Raw genomic sequence first — 20,505 nt, forward strand, 5'->3', positions numbered from 1 at the left:
ATATGGGTCCTACAGGTTCATAGTCTATCATTTAGACCAGGTTTTATTCCATTGAATATGTATGCAATAATGTATGCACATTGAACGTCCTATAGTACAATGCATATAAACTGCTGCTACCTTCTGGTGGAAATCTGCAACTACAAGGACCATAAATCACAAAAGTGACAAAAACTTTTAAGGAGAACTTCTTACTCTGTGATAGTTTAAGAGCAGTTCTGTTTGAACAAGAATGAGATAGTACTGTTATTTAAAAGAAACAAATATTATATCATAAATAAAAGCATATTAATAGTATATTTGCCTAAGGATAATGTAAAATGGAAAAGACATGTCTGGGAATTATGTTCAAATGTTCAAAACGTTCACTGTCTCCGTGACTCTGATTCATACAGTCTTATCTGCACAACATGGATGTTCCTCACTGATAGCTGCTCTAGCAAGCAGCTGATTGGAAAGAGCAATAAATGGTTGATCATGATTGATTACACATAGTCCCTTTATTGTCTTGCTTTTGTTGTTTTAGTTTTGCAGGATGAGGATAAACAGAGTTTCTTTGAGTTAACTGTAAAACAATCTATCAAATGCTTTATAATTAGTTGAATCAAGTTGAGTCTCTCGACATGGTTACGATGCTATGAATGTGAAAACACAATTGGTGATGGTGCACTTTATGAAACATTTAAATGGCAGCTGACAGTCAACATTAACAAGGACTATTGTTGTTACATGTCAGCTCCATCCCTAGAGAATGAAGTTGAATTCAGAACATGGGAAGCAGTGGCTACATTAGGGGAGCAAGGAGCTAGAGATGCACAGTATTGATAAACATAAACATTCATAAACATTATTGCATATGCAACAACTGCTGTGTGTTGCAAAAATAAGAGTGGGCTATTATTTCTGCATTGAACTTGACCCTTTTTTTTTCTCAAATCAGACATACGTGAAGGAATTCAGGGGGGAGAGGTGAGTAGTCAGATTTAAATCACATTTAAGTTGTGCACTATTTTTAAGTGTTACTGGAGATATGAACTTTCTGGATTTCTTTTTCTTCTCTGTGCAGGTAGGTGTTGGTCTTGTGCCAGAATCCTCAGTTTCGACTTTAAAGGAAGACAACAGGCCATAAATCTTGTTTTGACGACGGCATGTAAACTGCTCTGATCTTGTCAAAGTCCCATTGATTGGACAAACTCCCTTCACTATGTATCTACCGCCTGATTGGTCGATATCCTCTGGTGGGCTTGTTCTGGGGCGCGTGGGGATTTAAACCAGTGGCAGCCTTTCACTCTGGTATCAATGTCGATGATTGAGCACGTGAAAGAGCAAATATCAGTGTGTTGAGGTAGTTTGTAGATCCTCAGTGGAGTTCCGATTAACGACCTCTGGACCACAATGTTTGACCTGAAGAAGAGGAACAGTTTGACTTTAAACAGCGTCCGGGACACGGAGGAGTTCAGACGAGTGGCTGTCAGACGCAAAGCCAAAGGTGCTGCTGGGGACTTGGACGCATTGCATACAGGTGGGAGATTTGTCAGGGTCCTAACCTTGTTTACATTGTTGACTCATTGAAATCCTTGTCGGTAACACATGCCCGAACATCAGAGGTCCAATATGCTTTGTGAAAGAGTTAGCATAAGGCTTTAGCAACATTCAACGCAGACATGCTGGCTGATGTAAAAGCATAATAAATAACCACTGTTAGCTCTTTCAAGGCCTAAACCACCCACTCTCATTGCTGTGATTATGTGTAAGTAAACTGTAAAATGACTTTTTGTGATTGTTGTTCCCAGATGGGTTTTATAATAAGTTGTAAATTCTTCTGGCAAAAATAAAGTACTTATGTCAGAATTTATTAAAACAAATTGTTAAAATTTTCAATGTTTCCTACATTGGTGTTAAAAATACACCCTTAAATGTAGAAAATCCCACTTATAAAAATATAAAATATTAAAATATGAAATGTCTTTAAATGTGATATTGTGAAAAATTAACATAGGTGGCTCATGCAGCTTTAAAAACTCCTTATTACAGCATCAACACACCTTGTTGTTCCTGGCTAACACTGGTAAATGCTCATTTAGTTAAGTTCCTTTGGCATCCAATGAGTTTGTTAAATTACTCTGTGTGTGTGTGTGTGTGTGTGTGTGTGTGTGTGTGTGTGTGTGTGTGTGTGTGTGTGTGTGTGTGTGTGTGTGTGTGTGTGTGTGTGTGTGTGTGAGTGTGAGAGAGAGAGAGATAGAGAGAGAGAGAGAGAGAGAGTGTGTGTGTGTTACTCACAGTTGCTGCCTGTTAGCCTCTTAGTTGTTGGATTACTGCAGCAAAATCTTTTCCTGACTCAGTCTGAACTTTGCCTGTGTGTCTAAAGACCACAGTTGTCAATCCCTTGAACATGCACAGAAAGCTGCTCTGTTGCCCCATTCAGGCAGAGCTTTTTGTGTTGTGTAGATAAGGGAAGCAAGTTTGCTCCGATGGTACTGTCAGATGCAGGATGCAACAGTGCATCCATCTGTCTCATGCTCATAATGAAAATTAGTCTTCGCTGTGTAAGATAAGTTTTGTAGATTTACAGTTGTAGTAAAGACATTATATCTCAACACTGTAGGACACATTCTTGCTCTCCTCAACACATCTTGAGAATGTGAATGAAAGTCTCATCTCTGTTTATGAAATGAGTTGAAGTGAGCAACTGATTTGCTTAGACTAGCATAAGGGCTAAAAACTTTGGGAAGAAAATATCCTAGCACAGCGTGATTATGACATCTCAGATTGTTTATTTGTTGTCCTATGAAAGACTGTAAACTTCATAATTATCATTGGACTGCAATGGTAATGCAATATGCAGTTGTTAAGAGCTACAGCTGCTGTTTTTTTTTACCTAAATAAACAAAAGTATATGAACAGACTTGGCATCAACAGGGAATACTCAGTTTGCAATCTGATCCCATGATTCTTTGTGAAAACAATATTATGAATCCTATTTTAAGCCTTGTCATACTGTTTCTGGGCTGATTCATGTTTTACCCACTCCTGTAATGTGATTCCTGAGATCATTTTATTGTCTGGTTGCTTGGGTAAAATCACAAATCTTGTTCAAATGTCAACTTGTATCTTCCAGCAGCTTTTCAACCTAAAGAAACAACCCAAAGAAACATTTGCTGACATAACTTATTAGGGTGACAAAGGTCAGACTGTGTGAGGAAAAAGGGAGAAGTGAGAAAGAAGAAGTATAACAATGTTAAGAAAGTAGGCTTAAGAACCCTCCACATGACCAACAAATCCCTTACTCCTTGACAGAGCCAAGGCTGAACAGAAAAGCTGTTCTTTGTTATACAAGTACTGGATTTTATTGCATAAGCTTGAGGATTGACCACAGGTAAGAAAAAGCAGATACACAGCTTGATAACAAGCAGTCAGAACAGCTAGATTTTGAGTTAAACAGGTCAGGGCAACACAACACAACAACTCATAAGGATTAAAACAGTTACAGTGCTTAGTTTAACTGTTAGATACAAAAACAATGTTTGTGCAACTGTAGCATAAAAGCTACAACAGTAAAACTCAGAAATCTACTTGCTGTGTATGACATCAGAATTAGGTCATTTTTTCCATTAACATTCATATACACTGGTTTCCATGAACTTAGCAAAGTAGTTCCTCAATAAAAACAAGTTATCTGATCCAGAGTCTCAGTTGATGCTACTGTACAGAATACTTTTTGGCCACTGTATAAAAATATCTACTTGGCTCCTTCTTAGATAATGTGTTCCTTTCTTGCAGCTAACAGTGGAGTGTGTGGCTCGTATAGCTGTGGCAGTGCTTGTGACAACTTCTATGGTCCTAACCCAAATTCTAAAAACGATGCGGAGAAGCACAAGGAAAGGAGTCCAGTAAAACGATCTCCTGTCAAACCACAAGGTACGCTGAAGTCAACATCCTGTTATGTATGCCGTCTAAGTGTGTTATTTTTATTAGTATAAATACAATTTTTTGATTTAGACATTCAACAGCAAGTTCTTTGGTCTATTTTTAGTTAAAAAGGCTTTTCTGTGAGACTACTATGAGCCACATTTACCTAACAAATCCAGAAAAAATGTCTTATTTCAAGATAAAAGGAGACAAAATTGAGTATTGAATTGATTTTAAAGAGTACTTCAATCTGTCAATGTGGTAAGAAATATAAGTAAGAAATGTATGTTAAGTTTCTTTGAATAGGAGTAAAGCATAGATACAAAAAACAAATTAAGGGCTTTTTCTTATTAGGATCTTTACAAGAAATTCAGGTGTAATTTTTTTTCCTCTGAACTTTTCAGTGAAACACTCTCTTGGATTTCATTTTTTTTTTTTTTTTGCAGTGTTGCCTAAACTATACATTTTCTAAGCTGCAGTCTTTGAGTAATGTGGGAGGTCAGCCAATGCTAGTCTGGTTTACAGTTCTGACACATTAACTGCTTCTTATGCACTAAATATAACCTTCATTTTCTAATCCATACAAATTTGGGTGTTTCTCTTCAACCTTTTTATGTAGTGTTATGGTCCTATCTAATTTTAATCTTGTTGTTATTTGACTTACATTGTGTACTAAGTTGTACCTTTAAGACACGGTATTAAGATTCACCCAGGTGCACTGTTTGTTTATTTGCAGTGCCTCCCAAACCTGCTCACCTGTTGAGTCCCTTGAAGCCAGGACAAGCTCAACCCCACGGTCCCACAACAGAGACGTTATTACCTCGAAATGTTCACCAGACAGACCACAGTCCCAGAGGAGGTAGTGGAGTTTCTGTTTCCTGTGTCAGCCCATCAGGGATTGGTCAAAGCTCTTCCAGTCCTGTAAGAGGAGGGGGGCCCAGTTTTGTGAATGGAGTGTCTGGTGCACAGATCAGCCCTGCCAGACAAACACGGGGGATTTCGAATCTTACAAGCAGTTCAGTTTTAGGATCTCCAAGCCCGGGCAAAAGAGGCATTCAGAGCCGCAGTCCAATGAGGGAAGGAGGGCACAGCCCTGCAAAGCTGTCCCCAAGAATTCGGAGCCCTATCATAAGAAAACTGCGGACCCCCAGCCCTGTGAAGGGGAACATGGGGAGCTACTGTCCTGCCAAGAACTCTAAATCCTGGCTTGGACTGCACAGAATCCCAAGTGGAAAGAACGAAGGAAAAGAGAAGAAGGGAGGGAAATCTTTGAGTGTGCCAGACTTAATTTTTTACTTGGAGGAAAGCAGGTTAGATTTCAAATTATAAACATTTCTGCGCTTAAACTAACCACACACTAGCTTGTAGCATTAAAGCTCCATATAAATCAAATGCTTTTGTTGTTTTCTTAACTTTCTGTGATGGATTCACTTTTTTCTGTAGGATTCCCATTGATAAAGCTGAAAGTGCTCCACTGAAACCGACGCAGTCACCCAGCAACAACAAGCCAGCCATCACCCTCAGGTCACTGGTTGTCAAAAGACTCAACCATTCCACAAACGAAGCTCATCAAACGAGCGATATCAAAGAGCCTCCCCCGCTACAGTCAAACTGCAAGGCACCAGAGGGAGATTTCACAGACGTAAACAAGAGAATAACTAATAACAAAATGGAAGAAGGAAAGATATATGGGTGCAAGTTTTCCTGCTTGTGGAATGGGGCTACTACTGGAGATTGTAAGCTTAACAAGGAGTCCAGTGTTGAACAAAATCATGAGGAGGAAGAGGAGAGGGCAGAGAGAGAAGGAGCTGAGCCAAGAGAAGAAGAGAGCACTGAGCAGAAGTTGTACAGCATCGCCAATGAGCTCCTGCAGACAGAGAGGACCTACGTAGCTCGTCTCCACCTGCTGGACCAGGTCAGTGTGGACATGTTGGTATTATAACATTACACAGTGTCCTTCATGCTTGCATAAACACAAACTTTTATTTTATTGTTACAGTGGTATGCTTTGTGTTGATATGAGAAAACATGGCGAGTACCACAAATAAATTTGTCTTCAGAGATTTTTAAAAAAGGCTTTAGTTGATGTTTGATCAGTAATTTATACCACTCTAACTCTCACCACAGGTTTTCTGCTCCCGCCTTTCAGAAGAGGCAGGCCGGGGCTCATTTCCTTCTGAAGTGATCAGAAATATTTTCTCCAACATTTCATCCATCTACTCCTTCCACAGCCAGTTCCTGCTGCCTGACCTGGAACACTGTATCTGTCACTGGTGGGTGTTTGTTGTAAATGTAGACATTGTCCTTCAGCGACATTCTCTGGATGTTGATTGGTTGTTTTTTAGTCAATACAACAAATTTCCAACCCACTGGCAACTTCCAGAAAACTACAGCTTAATTACCCAGGAACTAAATTTAGATGCCAGTTCTGTACTGTTTGAGTTCCTCAAAAGGTTTCAGGTTTCTTCCATCAAAAAGCGCCTTTTGTCTTGGAGATGACTTTGTTCCTTAACTTGAGTGAAAAACATTTTGCTCTTTAACTTTTCCTCCTCCAAATCTAGGAGCAAGAGTCCAGGCCTGGGTAACGTTTTGCTGCAGCACGCACCCTTCCTGAGGATGTATGCCGACTACATTAGGAACTTTGACCAGGCCATGGAGCTAATTAGAACCTGGACAGAACGCTCTTCTATCTTCAGAAATATCATCCAGGACATACAGGTAGGGCAAAACCAGCAAGGTTTATATCATATTTTTATACTCATGCATTTTAAATTATGCAGGTCTGAATTTCATGCGTTCGTTGTACTTTAGAGTCAGGAGATGTGTGGCAGCCTGACTCTGCAGCATCACATGTTAGAGCCAGTCCAGAGAGTTCCACGCTATGAGATGCTGCTCAGGGATTACTTGAAGAAACTGCCAGAAGATAACCCTGACTATGAGCTTGCTCACAGTGAGTGTGGTGTTTTCTATCCAAAACCTGTGCCTGTGGACTGTGCACCTTTATGTTTAATGAGATTGCTGGCTCTATTGTTCAGTCTAACACTATCCTTTACATTCTGCTTGTGTAAAGTCTTGTTGTATCTGTAATGGGTATCCTCTCTTTTTCTCCTTTTGCAGAATCATTGCAGACTATTTCCATGGCAGCCACTCACTCAAACAGCGCCATCCACAAAGCTGTAAGTTACCTTGAAGTACTGAACTTTTAACCATTGCTCAGAGATAAACTGTCAGAAACGAAACAAAGACTTTGTCTTTTCAGAATTATCCGTTCATGTGTTACTTTATTTCCCTGTAGGAGAGTCTGAAGCGGCTGCTGGAGATCTATGAAATGGTTGGAGAGGAGGAAGTGGTAAACCCTACCAATGAGTTCCTGAGGGAAGGTCGCTTGCTTAAGCTTGCAGCCAGGAACACATCTGCCATGGAGAGACACGTCTTCCTGGTTAGAGCATTAACATTTGTAGAAAAGATCAAGACAAGCTAATGTCATATGTCTCCAAAAGTGAGATTTGGTATCGGTGCCAAAAAGTCGAGCAATAGGACAGGTTTAATCAGCTCTGCTCTGTGCTCCTCTGCATCCATCCTCTCCAGAAGTTATGTGTTTTTTTGCTAGGAATATAACTGCAATAGCTCAGAAGTTTGGAGGTATTTCACTTATGTTTCTCCAACCACTCTGACCGCAACTTTTGATATGTTAAAGTTTAATTCCTCACTTATCCACTGCTGAGGTATCCAGTTAGATTGTAATTCCTGTTAGTACTGGAGATTAACCCACCACAGATTTACTCATTTATAATCCCCATTACATAAAACAGTTTGTTTAAATATGTTTTTGTTTATTTTTTGAGTAACTTTGTAAATAAAAGTCCATTTTCCTCCACAGTTCAACAACTTCATGCTGTGCTGCACTCCCAAGTTCAGCCTGGTGGGGCAGCGTTTCACGGTTCGATGCAGGATCGGAGTGGATGGCATGCAAGTCCAACAAACAAACAATGAAGATCACCCGTGCACTTTCCAAGTGTCTGGAAAGGAGAGAACCCTTGAGCTGCAGGCTAGGTCTGACCACTTTGGGATCATATGTTTTGTATTTTGGTACTTCTTTGTTTGTCAGCTGAAATTTTGTGGTTGGAATCAGTCACCCTAAATTAGATGTTAGACACAACATTAAGTGAATTGTGCAGTCTTTGTACAGCTATCTTGACGTTGAAATCCTTTTTTTTATCAATGCAACAAAAGGTGACGATATTTGGCCCTGACTTTTCCTTTTTTTGTTCAAGCTCTGACGAAGAAAGAGACGAGTGGATTAAGGTGAGGAGTGTTTTATGTTCAGTCCTCATTACAAACTATGAAATTTTCCATGAATCAGACAAAGATTTAATAATGTTGACTTGGTTTTTAAAGCAATTTTTGATTTTAGGTCATTCAGGGAGCCATCGATGTGTTTCAGAAGAAAAATGAAACCTTTAAACTGGCGTCTAAGGAGCTAAACATAGAAGAACCAGTAAGTTTAATTGTTATTTTGGATAGGGTTGTGTTCATTTCTTGTATGAAAATTTTGTATAAAAACAGCTGATTGTGAGGAGTGTGTTTTACAGACAGAGGAACTAGGCCGTCGTGCCCCTCGCTGGATCAGAGACAACGAGGTGACGGTGTGCATGAAATGCCAGGAACCTTTTAATGCACTCACCCGGAGACGACACCACTGCAGAGCCTGTGGCTGTGTGAGTAACAAGACTTTATGTTGTTGTCCTGAACACGCGACGCAGAATGTCTTAACTAAGATCCTCATATCAGTCTTGTAATGTGCGTCCTGCAGGTTGTGTGCTGGAAGTGTTCAGACAACAAAGTGGCGTTGGAGTACGATGGAAACAGGCTGAACAAAGTGTGTAAAGCCTGCTACTCCATCCTGAGCTGTCAGAGAGGGGAGAGGGTGGAGGGGAAGAAAAGGAGAATACTGGAGGTACTAGATCCCTGTGTGCTTTCTACACTCCTTAAGTCATCTCATGTATTGGAGCTGAATATAAATTTGAAGAAATACTGCACATTAGTTTTAACTCAGATTTGAACGCTTGCACCTGTCTTTGAACAAGCATAACATGACTTAGAAGATGGACGTCTTTAACAACAGAGCTGTGTGTTTTCTTGTATTTCCTTTCCCAGTCTGAAGCATCTTTAGGATCCCCTGACAGTGCAATGAGTGGCTTCCTGCTGTATGGTAACAACCCAAAGACCTGGCAACAGATGTGGTGTGTCATCACCAGAACAGAACCTCCTTTCCTCTGTCTGTATGCTGCTCCTCAGGTAGGGAACTCTGCATCGCACACTTAGTCAATTCTTTTTTTTTAACATTCAGTGTTAATGACATACTTGTTTTTGTCTGACAATTACTCCCCAAATAGGAGTATATCTGATTTATGTTTTTGAAGACTTAAATACAGTTTGTTTAAAAGGAAACCCCTACAGAAACCTCTGTATTCTAATTTGTATTTGATCAAGGCAGCCCCATGTAAACACAGTGCCAGATAAATTCATGCAGCCGTGTTTAGGAAACTGGTTTGGTTTGATGCTGTAAGGGGACACTGAATTTTTATATAGCTCATTTTGGAGTTATTAAACTCAAGAGCTTTGACCATTTAAGGAATGACTAAGCACAGTGGCTGTCTCTCACAAAGCTTGGTTGAGTTTAGCATTTTTTGCATTGTTCTGCAGGAGAAAGGCTTTCAAACTCTGCATCAGAAACAAATGGGTGATGTCACAGAGACTATGTTCATGTTTTATGCAGTCTGTTTTCCCATCTTTCTCTATTAAATTGTGCAGTTTTACTATGCAACCCCACTGAAGGACTTCTGGTGTTTAAAAAAGGATCATTGTTGCCATGCAAGCTTTAACCTGCTCTGGTGTTATGACTTTTGTTCTGCATGGTGTGCATTATTAAAACTTGATTCTTTTACAAGCGGCAACCTCTGGTCTAAGAATATGAGACAATGCTGAAGTGCTAAAATCTGCTGTTTCTCAAGTGTCCACTTGAGGCTTGCTCTGAAGTAGCAGAAGTCACATTGACACGAAGCCAAAAGAAGCTGTTTTCAAAGCAGAAATTAACCTATTTACAGTCTCGTTCAAAAAATACCTCCTGTCTTAGTCGCTAGTTTCACTACCGGCACCTAATATCAGAGGATATTAGGTTTGCGAGCTTGCCCAATCAGAGACACAGCTCAGGGTCAGGTGACAGACAGGCAACCTATGGCTGTACACAAGCCCTTGCTACTACCAATATGGCCACTATAGCCGATGTGCTTCATTATCTGTTTCAGAAACTAAAGGGTGACATCAGGGAGACTATGTCCATGTTTTATACAGTCTCTGGTCTATGTTCTTTTAACATCTCCACCTGCTTCTCTTTCTCTTCCTGTGTCCAGGATGTGAAGCCTCTATCCTGTATACCTCTGTCAGGCTGCATTGTGGATGATTCTCCTTCAGAGCTCCAGGGTCAGCCTTGTTTCTGTCTAAGCCAGTCCAAAACCACCCACACCTTTACCTGCAACGGTCTGAACCTTAAACAGAGCTGGCTGAATGCTCTGAAAGTCTCCATGGCAGGATGCCAGCGTGTTCACCCAGTGACCATGGCGTCATCTCCAATTGCTCAAGATGTGGCCTTGGTGGTTATGTAAATAAGGTGTCTTCAGTGAAGGTGTTGTAGACAAAAATGTACATGTGGTAATAAATTAAATTTAAAAGTGTAATTCAGGAATTTAACTTTAATACAGTTTGTTTTCTTTTCCTTTCAAGTGACAGTGCACTTTATTGAAATGGTTTCCAGTAAAATAAATAAAGTGAAGATGTTTTAATAAGAGTCAGACAGTTGGATGGTTGTTTCAGCTCTGTACAGATTTTTCTTTGCTGCCATGCAATATGGCAACAAAAAATAAGCTTGGGGTTATTTTTCTTACAGCAGACAGTTAAAACAAATCTGAGGGTTTCATGTTACACAGAGGCTCTGTGGGATCATAATTGCCTTATAAAACACATTCAACAGATCCCAATACTTCACAGGTTAAATTACAGCAATTAAAAATGTACACGAAATGATTTACAGTAAATTAACACAATATACAAAAACAGTTGGAAATGTTACAAAATAATAAGCTCTAGTTTGCTTTAAAAGTAAATCGCTTCTTGTGTCTTGCACAAAGCTTAAACCAAATTACAAGGTTAGGTTATTGTGTACAAATTAGAAGAAAAATGAATCAACAATATCTTTCACATGAAATGATTTCGTTTAAAAGTATTTTTCTTTCGCATTGTGTATTTTCATGAGCAATGATGTAGTAATAGTCACTCAAGCAGAAACCTGTAAAAACTGTCTGCGTCCTTTGTTTCACATGAACTGCTTTATGATGCCTCACCTATGAATATGTGCGGACTGAATTGAAAATACCAAACTGAGGAGAGGAATCCTGCAGCTGCATTTAAAATCTTTGTTTCCAGAGAGACTGAACTATTTTATTTCATGTGTAACTGATCGTTGAAAATTTAAAGTGATACAACTGGAGCCTCTGCTACTACTCTCAACCATGTCCCCAGTGCTATCTGACTCTGTTTTAGGCTCATTTCTAAAAGCAGATTGCCTATCTATTGCTACAAGATTAAATGTCTGAGGCTAGCTAGAGGAGAAATTGAATCAGCTAGCAGCTTAAAGACTAAAAGCTATTTCTCTGAGTTATTGGGAAGCAAAAAAAAGTTCATCTGCCCTCTAGTGGCCAAAACTGTGAATAATGCAGCCTTTTCTCATCTCAGCTCTGCGCTACCTCATGTATGGACAGCTGAACACAACAACCTTTGACAGAGATAGAATTTACCTACATCATGTGCTTTTATACAGAACTTAGACATTTTAGAAATGTATCTACAAAAAAACCAAACGATTTATCTCTGGATTGAGACGAACATTTGACGGTGTTGTCACACCTGTTACTATCCTTTTTCATAGAACAACAAATTTAACCGAACAACTCGTGCAAATGAGCATTTTCAAACAGCCTCTGTGTCCTCTTGGACTTCACTCGTGTCTGCTGGACATTTGGTCTTAGCTTGGCTCAAAATAAAAACCTTCTCATCTGTTTCCTTGAGTGTCACTTAAACAAACATGACTCTTAGAGGAATAGTTCTTAGTGTTATAAATTAGAATACAAAAGAGATCCTGAATTGGAAAAAGAGGCTTAAGATGAGATGTATAAATCCAGCACTTGATACGAGGATAGCAACACTGGCAGAGGCGGACCTGGTATTTCACAGCACACTGACACGCTACAGAAAGGAACAAAAACAGGCATTTTACAAGAAGGCTACCTCTCCTTCATGCTCCTACATCAGACCTTTTTGTTTCTCTGCCGTCTGTACGATCCGTAGATTTGAGTACCAGAGCCGCGCTCAATACAGAAAACTTTCGTCAAAATCATCCATCTTTTCATGATTCTGTTTCACTTCAAATCAACCAAATTACTCTGGTTTGATATCATACAGAAATTCTGACTGTACTGTCGCCATCTGTTTGTAAGAGAGCAGAACCACAGTAAACAAGAGAAGCACAGGAAGAGTAACAACAAAATATACCAGAGTAATCCCTGGAGGTCAAAACAGTCCTGAAGACTCCAAAAAGCCAGTAGTGCAGCACTCAAAGGTCGACCCCCCTTTTTTTTTTTAACCAGCAGTGAAGAAAGGCAGAAAGCCAGCAGTGTGTTTCCTCTCAGCTGCAGCACAGTTGCTCTGATACCATCAAGCTGTCATAGCCATAGATCTCCAGCAGGTGGAGCAGGAAAAGCCTGTCTCCATGGGGATCGAGGCCCATGGCCCTCACACTCTCCTGGGTCAGAGTTGGATCGGAGCTCCCTGCCACTTCACTGAGGGTCTGAAAGATTCTGTTGTTCTGCTCCAAGAAAAAACTGTTGTAGACACAGAAAGTAAAAGGTAGAGTAAGACTTTGCTTTTTTCCCTGCTTCACATTTGAAACAGTTTGAGTTGCAGTGCAGCAATCAAGTACAAAAAAATTCCTGACTATGATTTTCTCCAACATTTTAGCATCCTGCCAAATAACAGCAGTGATTACATTGAAGAGGCACAAAAACAAGCACAAGTTTGCAGAATATCTGATTCAGTTTGCACACTGGCTTTGAGGAAGGAGAGGATCATACGATTCCTGTTAGCCTCGTTATCCTTAATTCATCTGAAGTTCCAGAGCTGACCACCCTCTGCTAGCTGGCTAAATGTATGGTGGTGATGTACTTACAGAATAAAGAGATCCTCTTCACTGGACACACAGTCTCCATTCTCCTCCTGAGAGTAAAGCAACATCTGCCTACAAGCAAAAAATAAAAAACTTTATTTGTAGGTATTTCATTAAAAAAAGGTAAAGAATGCACTCTGTATGAATATGCCAAAATATGGTGGCTGTGCATTGTGGGTGTTTGTAATGTTGCAAGGCTGTACACAGGACAAGCCAAGCCTTGAGCTCATGCAAAAACGCTAATACCCCTTTATGGCCACTTTTATTGTGCTAACATGCTAAAACTTCATAATTAACACTCAACAAAAGAACTACTAAAGTGAATTAGAAAACCATTAATCTGTACTGACTGTGGCATCAAAGGACCAGAGGCTTATAAAACAGACATTTATAAATTAATAATTTTTGGAAACAAATTCTCCCCATGTAGCTGAAGTGGAACAAATTCCTTACTAGTGTTGGTCTTCTGGCCAAATAGATTAGCAACCCTAAGCTTTTAATGCTCCTGTTGCTAACAGTGTAACCTACCTCTGCTCAGTAAGCTTGCGATACTTCTCCCTGTCGGCACTGCTGAGACGGAGCAGAGGCTTTAAGCCATCTCTGTAGGTCTTTACATTCTGATTGTCAACATAAACATCGTAGAGATCTTTCTTCTCCTCAAAGATCTTCTCTGTGGTACCTAGACATTAGAAAAGCATTGTTATCAAACAGACAAATTAAAAAAAAACGCAAAACTTTCCACAAATGTTGAGTTTTTGCTTACATGCTACATAGGAGAGCTCATTCTCCAGTGCGCTGATGTCGGCCACATTAACGTAGAAGAAGGGGCGAAACTCTGGGACGGCCACACCGATTCCAGGGATGGAGATGTTTGCCAGGCAGCAGCAGCAGTACACTGAGAAAGTGGAGGAGATGGAGTTCGGAATTAGAGAGTGATGTATGGATGGATATGCAAAGTGAACAGATTACATGGTTAGCTAAAACCTTTGCCCCTGGAAAAGTACTAAAAAGATGTTAACCTAAAATGCTAAAATTGATTAAACCGGACTCAGTGAAAACCTAGAGTATTGTGTTACAGGTAAGTTTAAAAGTGGTAAACTGGGTAAAAACTTGCTGATAGTCTTTTTTTGTAGGAAAGAGTCATCTGTATAATTTTAGCCTCTTTCTTAACCCAATTAAAACTCCTCAAATGACAAAAAATATAGATATATTCTAAAAAAAATTGAGTTTATTTCTACAGATACGCCTTTGCTTTCTTGCCAAAAGAAAGAAAAAAGAAAAGACTGATTCTACGATCTCTGATACAAATCTGGATCTGTGAAAAGGCTTAGCCTGTTACTATTTAACAACAACAGATGGGCCATTTTTTTCTGTTTTTTATTTTTTGATCTGCTATAGACTCAATAAACAACATAAAAACCTGTTCATTAAAGAAATTTAAAGAGGGGCTACTCTGCTTTCTAGTGTTTAAAACATAAATAAAGTAACAATGTTAGGTGTCCTTTTCCAACACGTTTTCGAACCGCTACTTGTTTATATGTTGTGGAAGTTCCTGAATCTGTCTGTAAACTGCTCAAACTGGGTTTCTGTTGGCCTGTTGCAGAGCCAGGCCAGATTTTTTTCTTTTTCTGTGAATTCCCACAATGTGGAACTACACCTTTGCACCTCTATACAAATCTTGGTGAAAGAGTCCCTGTGTTTCTCACCTCTGTAGCAGACCACACCTACAGGTGGAGGAGAGAAAATGAGGATCCGTCTGCGAAGGAGAGCAAGTTTCCACAGCACCATGATCTGCTCACCAAAGAAGCGGATGAACTGGGACATACAGCCTGCAGGGTGGGTGATCTGCTCCAAGCATGGAGGTGCAAAAAGATACAAAGTAACTCTGAGTTTTCTATAAATGGTACATTTTTTTTCAGGGTGGATATTTTTCTTCCTACCTTCATCTCAGGGTGCATGCTGTGGTTGATTGCAGCTCCCCAGGCATTGGCAGGGCACACAGTAACAACACCATCACCACCAGGGGGCAGAAGAGCTCTCTTGTCCTCATAGAAGGCCTCAAGGGGGGAGTAATGACCAGGGGACTGGAGCTGGAGCCTGGGACAGGAGACACAAAATCACAGTAAGTACAGATACTTTAATATGACACTTTGGGATAACAATAAAAATAGAAAGTTCAGTAAATCTGATTGTATTTTAGAATACCTACAGCCTCTGGAAAACAAACTGAAACAATCCAATATCGATATCAGTAAATGTTGGTTATCGGCCATAACAGCAATATTAATATGGGATATCGGTATCTGCCAAAATTTTCATGTTGGTGCATCCCTAATCCTAATGTCAGATAACTCTGAGCACTGTGTTCCCCCCAAAAGCCCTTCTGACTAATTCCTGCATTTAAAGAGACATATTAAAGATAGTAGTGTTTGATAACATCTTTTTTCAGACTAGGGATGGGTACCGAAGTACCGGGTACCAATTCAAGTTAAATCAAAAGGTACCATGTTTAGGTACCTAAATGTATTCTAGTGACTGGGAGTGGGAGAGTTGGTGATGTGAGTAAAAGATAGATATTTTTACCACATAAACACAAAAAAGTAACGAAAATTGGTACCGTTGAGTACTGGTAACGATTGCCTGGTACCATATTGTTTTAAATGTGAGAGGTACCCATCCCTATTTCAGACCAATACCAGTACGAGTACTCACCGATACCAAGCACTGATACCACTTGTACATTTCATACTTAAAATTTCAATTAACAGTGACAGATAATTTCTAACAAAGACAGCACAGTCACTCTGATATTCAGTTAAAACACAAAAAATCCCCAACGAGTTTATTTGTTTTTAATAAATTTAAAAAAGTGGAAAAAACACTAACAAACATCAGAGTTTTAGTAAAATTTTTCCCAAATAAAGTGAAGTGCAAAATAAAAATTTTTAAATGTTCACTCTCCCTAGTTCATTTATATTGCCTGAACAGGACCTGACGCACATTTGTCATGGTGTCAAACCGCAGCAATGTAGAGCCAACTACTAGCGAGAAGGACTTAATGCAAGATTGTTTTTGCTTTGAGTATCCACTGCTGGGATTGGCAGCCTTTGCGAGTAACGATACCTTGAAATAAGGCTGGTATTGGTACTCGCCTAGCCCTAATTAAAGAAAATCTTTAAAAAAAAAAAAAAAAAAAAAATTTATTAATGCAAAAAATCATTTAAATTTCAAAGGTCATTCTGGTGGGCAACAGAGCTGTGGTGTGGAATGCATGTAGTAAACAGTCACTAATTAATGTAGAAAAAAATAGTTGGGGGCACAAATGATCTGCTGCATCTCTCTAACACAAATTTACCTGGCTTGAAAACACCAATTAAGTAACAACTGAATGGATCAAGTGGGCTAAATGTCAGTCTAAGGATTATATGCTGCCAAAGTGCAGAGATGAAGAGTTCCCCAACATAGGTAGATTATGGCTAAGTCATGTTACTTTTTTTTCAAAGGTTATTTTTATCACTGTATGAACGGAGAAGTACAGGGGAGGGTAAAAAGAAAAACAGAAAGTATCCTTAAATTCATCAACATCTGAACCGTCTCATGACCAACAGTGTGCCCTTTATATAACTGCCACAGCAGCCAGCAGATGGAGAATCTGGAGCGAGCAACGAGGGGAATGATGAGTAAGGAGCATGACTGCTGCATGACTGGACGCCAGGAGAGGACAGAGTGTGGGAACTGTGGGAGAGGAGAGGATGGTCAGGGAAAGCAGAGTGAAAGGGGAAGGGAATAAAGAGTGAGCTAGGGCAACTCTTAAGATGCAACACGTAAGAAAAAACAGGCCTGTCTATGCCAGCAAAATTCTTGAAAGGGTGTTGGTAAATTGGACATGCAAGAAGTTATGAGGAAGAAAAAAACAGGAAGCATGGAAAGTGTGCCTTTTTAAAGATAAGGGAAGGAAAAATAAAAAGAGGAATTAGGAAAAAGGGAGGAAGAAAGTCCCAGAAGCAGCCACTAGATGTCCTAATTAATCACTCCATTATCTTGAACACCTTTCTCTTGTAGGGGGGATGGAGCCTACCCTAGCTGGGCATGAGGCGAGGTACAACCTCAACAGGTCACCAACCTACCACAGGGCTAACATGAAAAGGCAGACACCACTCTCAAAAACTCACACCTATGGGCAGTTTAGAGTAAGCAATAGACCATATAAGGAACCTGGCCAGTTGGGAAATCAAAACAAGAACATTTTTGCTGTGAGCCAAAAGCGCTATCCGCTGCGCCACTATGTTCTGATTAGCATTACTGAGGCAAGCCTGGCTCTTTTTTCCTTATCATTAGCATTTAGCTTTTTGCCAGCATAAGTTTGATGTTCATAGAAAATTCACAGCATTAATTCCCTCAAACACTACTGTAGATTTGTAGAGACTTTTTGTATTCTCTCTCTTGTCCCTAAAGTTGGATCAGTATCACAAGAGCCATGTTGACTCAGACAAGAAGAATCACAAGACAAATCAGCTGAGCATGAAAGAAATTGAGAAATATTTAATAATAAGGTTTGTTATTTCCTGTTTAAATTAATTTCTTTGACTTTTAATCTCAGGCAAATAAAAGAGATTCTTCCATAACAATAACTCAATCTCCTAATTCAAACTGTGTGACAAGTATGAGAAAGTATCCTGACAAATGGCTGTGAAACAAAAACTGTGGAGAGGTTGTTCTTGTAGAGATTACATCTTTTGGTCTTGTAATTTTGGCTGGAGTAAATAGAAGATTAAAAACTGTGACTTTGCCAGGGATTGAATGAAATCAACCGTTGCTGCAGCCTCCTCAGCGAGTGAAAGTAACAGCTCCTGCCTTGTGCACAAACAGACCAGTCTGTTGTTCAAACCAGCTCTTCTTACCTGACCTGGTGCTCCAGGAAGCTCATGTAGCGGTAAAGGAGGGTGTAAGAAGGAGACAGGATCCCCACTGACTTCATTCTGGCCCCCCTCTCTACCGTGCTGTCCACTGGCATATTGGCGAAGCAGGCAAGGCCAAAGTAGCTGCCTTTCCGGAAGTATCTGTGGACAGTGAGGAGAGGAGGGAGAGATGGACACAAATGAAGCCATGAGTCATGAAAAGAAAAGACACTGCCAGATGGCTGGCCTTTTTTTTTTTCCCAGGCAACGCTTTCTGTCTCTCTGTCCAGACGGGAGAAGGACGCAGGGCTGCAGCTTAATATTCAAATTTAGCTTGTTTACATCTTTCAGTTTAGGAACAACTTCTTCTTTCGTGCTGATAAAGTAAACTGATGATGCCACACTTACATGAAGTCTGTAGTGACTCTGTGGGAGCCGCTGGCGATGGCTTTGAACTCCACCCCCTCCAGGTCCATGTCTTTGGGCAGACACCACTCCAGCATGTTTCCTATCACACCCACACAACAAGGGGGATTAATGTCATTTACCCACAGGCAGGAAATATGTGGATACAAGACCAGGAAGTATTATCACAATTTCTTTATGTGCTTGTAAAAAACAGTGAAACAGCCTGTCCAGTTTTTGTTAAAATTTCATCTGACTGATAGGAACAAAGGGGAGAAGGTGACTAAGTCAAGAAAGTGTGGTTCTCTTAAAATGTTCCAACTCGTGCATCCATCAGGGATATTTCTGCAGAAAAAAATGTTTCAAGGATTTTTCATTTAAATGAAGACCTGTGCTTATTTTGTTTTGAAGTAACAGGTAGAAATGCCCTATTGAAGTTCTGAAAGTCCAGCGTAAAGATATTGATTGTGCAGACCAGGTACTGATCCATCTAATCTACCTGCAGTCTCATTTGTAGGCTGATTCTGCAAAAACCAGAGTGTGCAACATGGGGGCAGAAGAGAATTAAAGATTGCATTTACACTCCAGAAGATGTTACACATGCCCCTTTCCAATATGTAAATCTTGTTTTTTGCATAGTCATATCGAAAGCTCCACCCTGTATGAAACAAAGCCAGGTTCAAATAACTGTTGGTCCTCCTGGTCAGCACCTGCAGGCTATTACTTCACCAAATGTGTCTTTAACATGTCCTCATGAAGGATAAATTGGGCTTCTCTGCAAAACCAACCAGCTGATTCATCTCAGGACTCGTCTAGTAATACTGACACCTGTTCTGCATTCAGGCTTTAGACAGAGCCATGTATTTAAATCATGTCTCCGAGGTATGGCCAGGTCAGAAAGGCCACACCTGTAGGAGAGGGCTTTGCAGACTTCGTTTTGGGCGTTAGTCACGTTATTTTAGACGAAACAGTGTTCCTCTAGTGTTCACCCTATGGAAATTAACATGGCCCTTTTTTGTTCAGTGAACGTTTTGTTCGTGTTGCATATTCCATACCCCACCTGATCTGGTATTGAACGTAACCACAAAGACAGATACGATCTGGTCCTTTTCCTCCCATTTCACCATTCTGTCCTCGAGCGTCACCTCCCTCGACTCTGAATCCGAGAGATGCTCCACGGTGTCTGGGTATAGCCCTTCATCCCTGCCTGTTGGGTCGCCAGAGGTCGCGGGTGGGGCGCTGCAGCCGTCTGCGCTGGAGACGGACCTGCAAGGAGTGGGACCCCCCGGACCGCTACTCCACCCAAACCCCGGCGCTGAGCATCCTGGTGAGACACGACTATTGGAGGGGCTTGATAGTCGGTCCTTGGTGTTTGCTGTCGCCGGCGCCGGTCCCTCGGGCTTCTCCGCAGACGGAACCTCCTCCCAGTCCAGTAGAGGGGCACGGTCCGACCGCTCCACCATCCTGTCGGCGGTCCCGCCTCGTCAGTCTCGCCGCGGGTTGTAAATGATGTTTCAGCCTAAATGCACCAGGTCCATCCGTGGATAATTACAGTTGAGACCAATCCCAACATTGGAAAGTTATTCTAAACAAATTGCAACGCTTGCATTTTGAATCAGATCAACGTTATAAGCATGAAATTTCACATCTATCTTTTTAATCCCTCTTGTAGGAGGTGATCATAAATTTGATGCTGTTCAGAGAGGGCAACTCCTTCGTCTAATGTGAGCTGCATTCAAAACAATTCAACAGTTACTGTCACATTCCCTTTCCAAGAACAGCCTTTGAACATTTGGGAACATTAAGCAGTTTTTGCCTCTCGAACGCACCCTGTGTAGAGGCGTCGTAATGAGTTTTGCTTTTACTGGCAGCACTTTCGTCAAAGGTTTCTTTTTTTCCCTCTGATCCCACCAAAATATTAACATCTTATTTGTGTACATATAACCCCAAAAAATGTTAGATTTTTCAATGGATATTCAGTATATTTCGGTTGTCTATTTCTCAGTTCAGCGCGAG

At 40.5% G+C, this 20,505-nt stretch overlaps 2 protein-coding genes across 2 annotated transcripts; one reads left to right on the plus strand and one right to left on the minus strand.

Annotated features, from left to right (window-relative positions):
• Positions 1-1,228: 1,228 nt before the first annotated feature.
• LOC141810497 (FYVE, RhoGEF and PH domain-containing protein 4-like) lies at positions 1,229-10,700 on the plus strand. The gene is made up of 16 exons (XM_074698108.1): positions 1,229-1,522; positions 3,781-3,918; positions 4,646-5,219; positions 5,353-5,824; positions 6,037-6,182; positions 6,471-6,627; positions 6,721-6,859; positions 7,027-7,085; positions 7,205-7,348; positions 7,790-7,962; positions 8,184-8,214; positions 8,324-8,407; positions 8,502-8,627; positions 8,723-8,866; positions 9,067-9,207; positions 10,323-10,700. The coding sequence occupies exons 1-16, from the start codon at positions 1,396-1,398 to the stop codon at positions 10,572-10,574; spliced, it is 2,907 nt and encodes a 968-aa protein (XP_074554209.1). The 5' UTR covers positions 1,229-1,395; the 3' UTR covers positions 10,575-10,700.
• A 5-nt stretch (positions 10,701-10,705) lies between these two features.
• On the minus strand, positions 10,706-20,225 carry LOC141810498 (DENN domain-containing protein 11-like). The gene is made up of 9 exons (XM_074698109.1): positions 19,550-20,225; positions 18,493-18,592; positions 18,088-18,246; positions 15,127-15,283; positions 14,893-15,031; positions 13,950-14,081; positions 13,715-13,865; positions 13,190-13,258; positions 10,706-12,845 (listed from the first exon to the last, which is right to left on the minus strand). Exons 1-9 carry the CDS (start codon positions 19,950-19,952, stop codon positions 12,650-12,652), a joined length of 1,506 nt encoding a protein of 501 aa, XP_074554210.1. The 5' UTR covers positions 19,953-20,225; the 3' UTR covers positions 10,706-12,649.
• Between the last annotated feature and the right edge of the window lie 280 nt (positions 20,226-20,505).

The sequence above is a fragment of the Halichoeres trimaculatus genome, unplaced genomic scaffold, assembly GCF_033239565.1.
Source record: "Halichoeres trimaculatus isolate MK-OKI-2021-1 unplaced genomic scaffold, fHalTri1.1 fHalTri1_scaffold_21, whole genome shotgun sequence".
Taxonomy (NCBI): domain Eukaryota; kingdom Metazoa; phylum Chordata; class Actinopteri; order Labriformes; family Labridae; genus Halichoeres; species Halichoeres trimaculatus.